Here is a 10,699-nt window from a genome sequence, read left to right as displayed (position 1 = left end):
CTTCCCTGTAGACAGAGGATCAGATCTATCGACTGCATTGCACTGCTAAGTAACTTACATTAGCAGTTAAATAATGATTGCCCAGTATCAAGTAGAGTTCCATGATTCACTTCTGTACGCGTTACTTTAAAAGAAAACTGTATTTGACAATTACAGAAGATTTACACTAGTAGCGGCCTTCACCATCGTTTCCATGTTAAAACATCACTGTGATCTTTTTGTTGTTGTTGTCTAAACCCATTTCAACACTTCTATCATAGTAGTTGTCTCAATAAGTTGCTTATTGAGTTATTTTAGGTTGTATACTTAAGCTTGTTGCTAAGAGCTTGACTCAGAAAAAAAGGTTCCTCAAGGCTCGATTGTGGGTCCTCTGTATGTGCCACGTATGCTTCGGATTTTCTTCAGACGTCACATCCATCTCAAATCTTTTAAATGATTATTATGAAAAAACTCACACTGCTATTTTCTGAATATACAATTTACACAAATACTGCTTGTCCATGTATTTACTTAGCAGCTGGTTTTCTTAAACAGACAAGCTTGAAACGATTTTGAATTCTTAGTTGTTTAAAAAAAAGATGTTCTGTTATCTTAATGTCTAAATTGAAAAAGAGATCTTGATCTCAATAAGACAATAAGAGCTTCTATTAATCGTCATTTAAGCAATGCTAGTTCTATCAATGCAAGACCACTACTTCCTGCATTGCGGCTTTGTGTTTGGTACTTTATGAAACATGAGCCTGGATTTTTTGAAATCCAAGAGCCTGTATGGAACATGACCTTGTGATATAAGGTATGGTCTCTTGCCATACAACATCTTTTCTTATGCTTCAACGCAAATACACCTCTATACCGTAGGGTTAAGGGGTGTCCTAAGACTGGAACGCTGACCATGAAGCATAATACTCTACTGTAGCACCATCAGTACAATCCCAATGTAAAATGCATATTATACTTTTTATGCAATGGAAATACATATTTTTGAAAGACACTGGAAAAGTCCTGCAACTGAAATCCGTCTCAAAAGATAAATGGTTTGCCAAAACGTATAAAATGATATGCTTGCATGCTTACCTCTCCGAAGCCTCCCTTGCCAAGAGTTCTGAACTCATAAAAATATTTATCATTGATGGGCTGTTTCTCATACTCTTTCCACTGGAGGAATTTATCAAAAAATGGACTCTCCTGGTAATCTGTGAAGGGTTTGCCCTTCAAATATTCTCGTACACCATCCTGGACTTTGCTTTTCATCACCTCCTCAAAGGTGGCATCTGTCACATTCTTGCATTTGTCAGCAGGCTCGTCAGTAAGAAAGGTCAGGAAGTTCTTGGAGTCGGCCTTGCAATACTTGTTCATGATGTTTTGCCGCGCCTTGTCTTTTGTTGCACCTTCAGCCAGATCCCAGTCATACAGCTCATCCAGGAAATCGACAGCAAGCTTATACTCAGGTTTATTTGCAAGGAATTCCCGGAAAAACCTTTTACCAATAGGCTGCCTTTCACAGATCGATGTAAAGTCCTTTTCAAGGGTAGCTCGTGCTGAAGCACATTGCTCCGGCTTGGGGAGAGCCAAGCTGCGACGGCGCTTTTTCATCTCCTTGTCATCACCACCCTGGGCTTTTAGGTAGGCCGTGTTGGCCACCAGGTTATCCAGTCCCCCCATGTCACACATCTTGGCAGCTGTATGTGGTCTGTCCCCCCCTAAGTGACTGGGTTTTTCAGTGGCTCCCCACGGATATCCTCAGTCTTTCAGAATTTGTACGTCTGTTAGAGAGTGCAATAGGCTCCAAAGCCAGTGTTCAAATGAGCTTCTTCACCCAGCTTACCTGCAAACCTAAGGAACACAGACACACCCAGTAATTACTCATTTAGAATTAAATACCAGAGAGGGATTTTGGCTTAAGGATCTTTGTGTGGACTATTCAAGGATGCTGAGCACAGAAAGGGAATCGTAAGCGGGCTCTGTCCTAAGAGGCTTTGTAGCCCTCTATATTTGTTCACGGTGTACAGTAGTCTTGAACAGTGGGCCAATGTGTTCTTTGACTATGCATTTAATGGCGAGACAGAGTAAAAGACTCAAAACGAAGCCGAAGATGTTGTGGAAAGAGCGAGAACAATCGTAGTTTTTGGAAGGTTCTCATATGAACATCAACTGGAGTAACACATTAATGTTTGGTTGGCCATTTACGTAATACGATATTGTGGAATATAAATAAGTTAGATGTTTAACCCTAAAGCCACCTACACATGATAAGCAGAAAAACCGCGAGGTAGACAATCACATGCGCAAAAGGGTTGTTGAAAGCATTAGAAAACCGTCTGTGGTAGACCATTTAGGTTATTTGTTTGAAGAAGGGGACAGGTAATATAAGATTTTTTTACTCCCTGCTCCTTCATGTAATGTCAGTCATGTAATGTGTATTATGTTGTTTCAGATTGTAGGTTATATTCAGTGTCAAATGTGTTGGAAATGTACGCTGAAGTGGAAATTTGAAAGAATGAAAAAAAAGGAAAGTAACATTAGGTACTTAGTGGGGTGAAGTAAGTAAAATTACAACCACAAGTGATCAAATAACTGACAGTTATTTATAACAGTGTTTAAGGATTACATAACCACGACAGCTGATTTATCCACCATACACTTACACTTATATGCTTTTAACAGCCACTGCTGAAAAACATCACAAAATTAAAAAAAAATGAACTTGGCATACCCAAAAACCACAAGTCACTAATTTCCCCAGGTCATACGGTACACATCTACCAGGTAAAAGGTGCCATGTAGCAGTGGTTGTTAGAATCACGAGTCAACACAGAGACTTAGCGGATCAGATCAAAGTGGCAACAGAGCTTCTTTCTGCTAGTTAGTTAAAAGCCTGAGGAGTATGACCTTAATCATGTGACAGAACTGAGGTTAAACTGTAGACCTGTGATACACCTGTTGCCTTCAGTGATACTACACACAACAGAGTGGAAAGCCAAAAGATTTCAGGCAAACAGACATCTTTTGGACTGAACTAAAAAGTATGTCTGTACCCGCATAGACAGTATAAGAAATGGACAATGTGATGCCAGTGTTTTTAATGGTGACTAGTGAAGGATATTAGAAGCACTTTTCCGGTGATAGCTGAGCGTTACTGCGCAGCCTCCAACCGAGCATGAAGACGTAGATGTGTTGTTGTGAGCAACCTGTCTGAAAGTTGTAGGTCTTCTGGTAGCCGTGCCAAGAGAAATCTCAATCATTCCCAATCAGCAGAGACGGAGAACGTAGGTATATGTTAGGAGATAACATAGGAACAGGCTAATTACAGCTAACTAACATGCTAGTTAACATTAGTAATCAAACTAAAACAGCTAGTGGAAGTCCAAACTGTCTGCGAGCGTCTCCTGTACTGTTGGGTAATTTCTCTACTGTGCGACAGTAAGTCGCATGGTTATGACACAATTGTTAGCCTACTTTTACAAAAACATCTGCTACGAAGCCATAATGTGAGCTACAAGATAATGGATCCTTTTATACATTGTTCTGTTTCTTTAGAAATAAACAATGGACAAAAAGAGTCTTTAAACGCTTCAGATGTAAAGTTATTCACTGTCAAAGTGACGTCAACATGAATGGTCATTGGAATGTTGCACTGTTGCTTGCTCTGGAGGAAACTACTAGAACTGTTGGGTCTTTGTAAATTCTGGAGTGTGGTCTAGACCTGCTCTATCTGTAAAGTGTCTCGAGATAACTCTTGTTATGAATTGATACTATAAATAAAATTGAAATTGAAACTGAAATTGAATGCTAGCGGCGGGTGAGTGCTAGGTAGCATAAAAATGGCTAGGTAGCATAAAAATGGCTAGGTAGCATAAAAATGGCGCCATAAGAGTGGCATAAGTGGAGGCTGGCTTACCCCCTTGGGTACCCGATCTGCACAATCCGTCATGCGCATGCGCAAGATGTTCTCGCATGCGCAAGATGTTCTCGCATGCGCAGCTGATGATCTTTTTTTACGAGGATTCAGAACACTGCAGATCTGTTCCACACTGCCGGTCGTAGCTGTAGCAGTGTCACTGCCCGATGTGAGTCAAGTGAGTCACTTTGCATCAAGTAGCCTCCAAGATGCTAAGGAGAGACTTCCGTAATGTCAACACAGTAAACATGGAGCTACTTAACGGAGTTTGTTCACTGCTTCCTACAAGCTAGAAATCATACACAACAAAGGCTGTCATTGGAATGGTGTTTTGAGCTAATGTTAGCAATCAAAAACGGGTTTGAAATGATTTCCATCTTCTGTTATTGTTTGTAATGGGAAAAGTTTATTATTTTATGGATTTCACAAATGTCAGTATGAAACGTTATGCCGTAAACTGTTTAAATCTGAGCATGCGGAACTCACATCTGCGCTCAACTCACATCGGGTAGAGACACCGCTACAACTACGAGCGTGGAACGGATCGTGCAGTGTCGTAAAATCCTCCAAACAGGATTATCATCTTGGCATGCGCAGGACGGATCGCGCACGCAGCACAAATCACGTACCGACAACATACATACAATAATCTGTATTGTCATTTTATAACAATTCTGGTGTTAAATTGCATAAATATATATATATACAGGGTCCAAAATTAACTTGTTTGTTCACCAGCCAAATGCCTAGTGAATATTCTAATTTGTCACTCAATAGATTTTTTTTTGTTTGGCCTGTGAGTGAAGCAAATCTACCAGCCACTTATATATTTTACCAGCATTTGGCTAGTAGATGGTGTTAATTTTCGACCCTGTAAATACATACAGTGTATTGCACGCTATATGCACTAAGTTAACGTTTGCATTTTTACTGTTGTAGCACTTAAGACAAACCAGTAGTGATCGTCATTTTTACACATGAAATATGATGAATTGGCACTTTCCTTCCAACTGCTGTTGGCAGTAACCCTACGTTACACCGCTGTGGTGAGGCAGGCTAATTCAGTACGATAAACCTTGGATAATATTAGCTTATCCTTTCACAAATGGTCTCAAGCTGTCAGTGCCTTGCACAAGATCAAGGGCTTTGCTCTCCGTCAGAGAGCTCCAGAATCAGACCTTTTGACCTAAAAGTTAGGAATACGTCACCAACACAGAGCAACCAGTGTCGCAGTGGATGAATGTTTTTTGGACTAATAAAAATCACAGTAATCGATCAAGTTAGATTGCAATTTCCTCAGCGGAATTTTGATTTTGGTCGGAGTTATCCTAAAAGAAAAACGAAATAGTGACAGGTTACATCGAGGAAGGACAGAATAGTAATAATAATCGCATTCCAACTTACATCTTATTTCCTAGTATTTCACCTAAATATAATTTAAAATTCAAAATTGTATTTTTAGAAAGAGGTGACTTGCCAGTTAAGAGGAGCTGCAGTAAATATCAAATATGTCAAATGTCACTCATGTTGTAAATGGATCATAGTGGAAGTAAAGCACTTAAGCCTCCTGAGTGGATGAAAAGGAGTAATTCTTCGGCATACCTGCTGAGTTGTGAAGCTGTCATTAAGGGCCCATTTCTATGACTCTTTTTCTCTACTCTTGTTTTAAGCCGCCTACACATGGTAAAGCGATTTGCTCTCTGTACGTTGCTAGGTAAGGCGCAGAGAGCAAAGTGCAGAGAGCAAAGCGCAGCGCAGGTGAACGTCATCATCAAGGGTGGCAAGGAAGCTATTTCCCAACGCTAGGTAACAACAGCTATTATCTCATTGGTTGTGCTTTCGATGTTTAGGTCAGCGACAACTAGGTCAAAATTTTAATAATTTGAACTTTGACCACAGCACAAAGCGGAAAATCTCTCCCAATAGGAAATTACCATTGCAAAGCAGTTTTGCCATCTATCATTTGCAGGCGGCTTTAGATGTTTGATCTTTGTGCAGCCTGCTCCTTTAACCTTAGGAGGATTAGCCTGACCTGAGGAGAAAGGTTAAGATGGGCCGAGCATACTCATCCTATGACCCACAGGGTTCACTACGTGGTCTTTACGTGGTCTGTCTCCATCCACTTATGGCCTCTCACTATGCCAACACTACAAGCAGGAACGCTAATATGATACTATGCAGTAGCATAGGGTTTCTGCAGGTTTTACCAAGTCAAATTTAAGGCTTTTTAAGACCATTATTAATGATATTAAGTACCTTTATCACAACAGAAACAAAGACGTAAATCAATGTAAAGTTTTGCTAAACTTGCACTTCCCCAAAGTCAAAAAAATCAGTACAGTCTGAAAGATACTCCCACCAATAACACAAAAGATGATTGGCTACAATATAGGTAGCATGTCATTATGAAGAAAAGTTATATTTGGTCTAGTGAAAGAAAGTCCTACAGCACCACAGAATAAAAAAAAGAAAGAGAAGAGAGCATTTGTTTTTTGACTTTTTAAGACCTTGCGGAAACCCTGCAGTAGCAACACATTTTCCTCCACATATGAAAATAAAACTAAAGCCATTTGAATATATAAATGATTATATTGCATTAAAACTGAGCCAGACACAGGTTAAAAGTGTAATGTGGGACTTCTACCTTGTTGTCTCATTCATGCAGGGTGAAGGGTAGTGATTGGGCATAGGCATAGGGGCTTAAGCAGAATGGAAGTCTGGAGTGAGTGTCCTCCCTGATCTGACACTAGTTGGTGAGTGAGTCCTAGGTCAGAGGTTGATCTTTAAGATAAGATCAGATAAGATCTGAGGTCATATGCTCTGGACCAGCAGGGAAATGCTCTCTGGACACAAGGAGAAGCTGAAAGAGTTACCAGTACAGACTACATTTAATCAGAATTAATGCTGAAATGTCCCTTTAAGGAGATACAGTCAGTGGTGGACTGTAACTAAGTACATCTACTTAAGTACAAATTTGAAGTACTTGTACTTTACTTGAGTATTTTCTTTTGATGCCACTTTGTACTTCTACCCAACTGCATTTCAGAGGAAAATAGTATACTTTTTTACTCCACTACATTAATGTGAGATTAATTAAGGTTTAGTTAATAGTTATTTTACAAATTAAGATTTTTGCTCACAAAACACATGTATTTTATAAAATACAATGTTTTGTTATAAATTACATTATCATTATATACATTATATATTAAGTCCAGCTGAAATGGGTAGACGATTAAACACTTAGTTGATTGACAGAACTGTTTGGATGGTTTCCACTTTCTAAAATGTGAGGATTTCTTTTTGCATTGAGTACTTTTACTTTTGATACTTTAAGTACATTTTCCTGATATTTTTATTTAAGTAATATTTTCAATACAGGACTTTTACTTGTAACGGAGTATTTCTACAGTGTTGTATTAGTACTTTTACTTAAGTAAAGTATCTGAAAACTTCTTCCACCTTAGAACACAGTGCAGGCCTGTAGCAGGTAGGTGGCTACTACTCACGTAAGATGGCTCTCTGCTCCAGATGTTGCCACATCAGTCTTTCTTTCTTTAACTCCTGCTCTGTGGTTCTTCTCCAGGTGGTTCTCGGTCTGCCTCCCTTCATCCTGCCCTGTGGGTTCCACGTCAGCATCTGTTTAGTGATTGATTACTTTCTTCCCAGTGTGTGCCCTATCCACTTCCATTTCCTCCTCTGGCTTTGCATTTCTATTGGGTCTTGTTTGGTGAGTTCCCACAGGTTGGCATCAGAGACGGTGTTGGGCCAGTATATTCCTAGGAGGCGTGCAGCCATGTTTCTGAGCCATGAATAATAATAATAATAATAATAATAATGTATACTTTATTAATCCCACAAGAGAAAATTACAATTTACACTTTGTTGTAATCACACAAAAATGCTCAGTATCTATACATGCACTAAATGGAGAGATGTCAGAGTGGGGGGCTCCCCATGGCAAAGCGCTGTCAGAATGGGGGGGGGCTGCCCATGGAAAAGCACCCCAAGCAGTTGGGGGTTCAGTGCCTTGCTCAAGCACACCTTGGCAGTGCCCAGGAGGTGAACTGGCTTGTCTCCAGCTACTAGTCCACCACCATACTTTGGTCCATATGTGGACTTGACCCTACGACCTTCCGGTTTCCAACCCCACTCCCTACGGACTGAGCTACATTTTGTCCAGCATGTTGGATGTTGTCCTTGCTTTTCCAATCCTCTGTGTCACCTTTATCATCCCCGCATCTTGCATCCCTGCATCTTGCATCCCTGCATTTTGGATCCCTGCATCTTGCATCGCTGCTCAAACTGTTTCTGTTACAGGTCCCGGCTAATTCTGATATGGTTCTGGGTGAAATGTCAAAGTCTAGTTTTGTTTTATGTCTTTAATCAATTCTTTTCTAGCATTTCCATTTCCACTTCACTTTGAGACTTTGTTTTTGTTTTTAATCAAACAGAAATTAAAATTATTAAGGAGAGTAAAAAAATAACTTCCACGTAACATATTTGAGCATTACCAACATAAAGCAAAGCAAGACACACAGGAAGGTAGAGGGAAAGACACTAATGATGTCCACATGGTCCTCTCAGAATCCAGATCATGAACACGTAACTGACAAATCGAAAAGACACTATGACTCCAAATAGAAATTACAGTTCTATTTTTTTTTTTTGCCTGGACGACACATTTCTGTGCCAGTTCTAAAATTTGTGTTTATCCTGGTAAACAAACATTAAAACTGAAATATGTTGTCAAGTAAGTTGAGATCATGCCGCGCGAAGAGGGGGAATCACGGGTTAGTAGGGGACTTTCTAATGGTGCATTGTAACTGTCCTGGGCTGTGAGGAACTTTCCGAGCTAGATAGTATAATGAGTAAGATGACAGCTGAAGCAAATAAAGTATTACCCAGAATACTGTTTGATTGCATGATTGATATGTACCACCATTTACAGGAATAATGTGTGTTTCAAGAATGAATCACCATACACAGAAAAAATGTGTGTCTCAAGAATTAATGATTTGTCAGAAAAATGTTGAATCAACTGAATCAAATGTATTTTCCATTAACAAAGTATGAAGCCTGGGAGCTTCCATAGGAACTGTGTAACTGAAATGTTAAGAATTAATGATTAAAGTTAAACTGTGGGGTAGATGGAGCTAAGAAGAAGGGCAAATATTCAGGCTTGTTAGAACATGTCCAGGCTTGTTGAGAAATCAGAGTTGGGTGTTACCAGATGACTCATTGGAGGAAAGGAACCAATGGGGTTTTTGTGTCAAACAGTATAAAAGACAGAAACTGGCAAGAATCAAAGCTATTCCTTGGTAGTTCTCGGAGGGCGTCAGACGGGACAAATAGATTTCCAGACTACGCAGCCTCGACTAAGAAAAGAGTTGGGATTTGGACATTAAAAAAGCAAAAGAAAACTTCAGAAAACTTCTTTAGTGGAATTGCGAGACAGAAGCCACAGAGGATAGCCACCTAGCCAACCCGGTTGAAGGAGTAATTCGGACTCTGACGTTTTTCTTCGGTTCAACTGCCTCAAAGGCTGTGGAATTATAGACACTTTGAAGACTTTGTACAAAGTTTCAGGGTTCTAACAGATTGCACAGCCGAGGGTAGAAGAAAAGGGCGCGGTCCCCCGGCCAGGGTGACACGCTCCTCTCCCACCACTACAAAAAAGAAGATTGCCAAATTCATCCAAGCTCAACTATCGCAACCAGGTTTTGCCCTTTAAACATTATTATCAATTATTAGGATTTGACCAGTATAGCTGATAGAATTTACAAGTTAATCATTTTAAGGGAGTTTTGACTTTTTAATCATTTTATCGAGTTTTATCCAATATTACAAAATCAGATACGTGTTTTGTATTCTATTCATTGATCAATTCTATTCTCAATCATTAAGTTGTATGCTTGCCCTTGCTCTATTTTGCAGTAAAATGTATAACTACTGAATTTAAAGAACAAGAAGTAGACATTGAGTTATTTCACTTTTTAAGGTTGTGATTATTTGGGTATAGTGAGTTTAAACATCTACAAAGGTTCTTATAGGTTGCTCTAGCCACTGAAATTAACATACCCTTAGGGCCTATTTTCCTGGCCCCTAAACCATATCCTAGCAACTTACCAAGTGCCCTGATCAATGAGAAGAGAGCTGTCGTGAACGTGCGCGGCTGAGGTGGTACCTAGCTCTAGGGCTATTCAGTCAGGTGCTGTTTCAGAGCAAGCAGGGTAGACGCCCGGATGAAGACAGTTAGAAGCTAGGCGAATCTCTTCGACACCAGCTAAACAGTCCTCTGTCATACCTAATAGGGTAATACCCATAAGCTTAGGAGGATCGGACCCTTTAAACGGAGAGCTGGTCCAGTACCCCCCAGGGGAATACTGGGATCTAACACGTGGCGCCAGAATAGGGACCTGACGAAGGAATCGTTGGGTCGACAACAGAACCCCGGCGGAGAGACCAACCGTCAGTCATGTGGATTAACCCGAGGAGAAAAGGCGCGGAGCAGAGAGGAAATCTGCACCGGCGCTGGAACGAGGTGTGACGGAACCCTCGAGGGAGCAGCCCCGACGGAAGGTGCGGAGCTGCCCGGTGACCTGCTACTGAGAGAGCCGACGTCACCAACCCGCTGGATCCCGAGGGAGAAGCGGGAGAGAGAGCGACCGAGAAGAGCAGTCAAGCTGTATCCAGGAGCGGGGCTGAATAGCCAACTAGTCTGCGACTCATCCCTGACCCGAAGCACTAAGGGAAGCCTTGGGGAGCAGACGACTCGAGACGACAAAGACAAAACTGAAG

The 10,699-nt window shown here is 40.7% G+C and overlaps 1 protein-coding gene across 1 annotated transcript in view; it reads right to left on the bottom strand.

The window, feature by feature from the left end:
* grk7a (G protein-coupled receptor kinase 7a) overlaps positions 1–1,833 on the bottom strand; it is a 7,741-nt gene extending 5,908 nt beyond the window's left edge. The window contains exon 1 of the mRNA XM_032532529.1: positions 1,075–1,833. Coding sequence (XP_032388420.1) covers positions 1,075–1,671 — 597 coding nt within the window. The 5' untranslated portion in view covers positions 1,672–1,833. The remainder of the gene's footprint in view (positions 1–1,074) is intronic.
* Positions 1,834–10,699: the final 8,866 nt, after the last annotated feature.

This window comes from Etheostoma spectabile, chromosome 12, assembly GCF_008692095.1.
Source record: "Etheostoma spectabile isolate EspeVRDwgs_2016 chromosome 12, UIUC_Espe_1.0, whole genome shotgun sequence".
Classification (NCBI taxonomy): Eukaryota; Metazoa; Chordata; class Actinopteri; order Perciformes; family Percidae; genus Etheostoma; species Etheostoma spectabile.
Note: the sequence above shows the minus strand (reverse complement) of the source record. Positions and strands in the feature narration are given on the sequence as shown.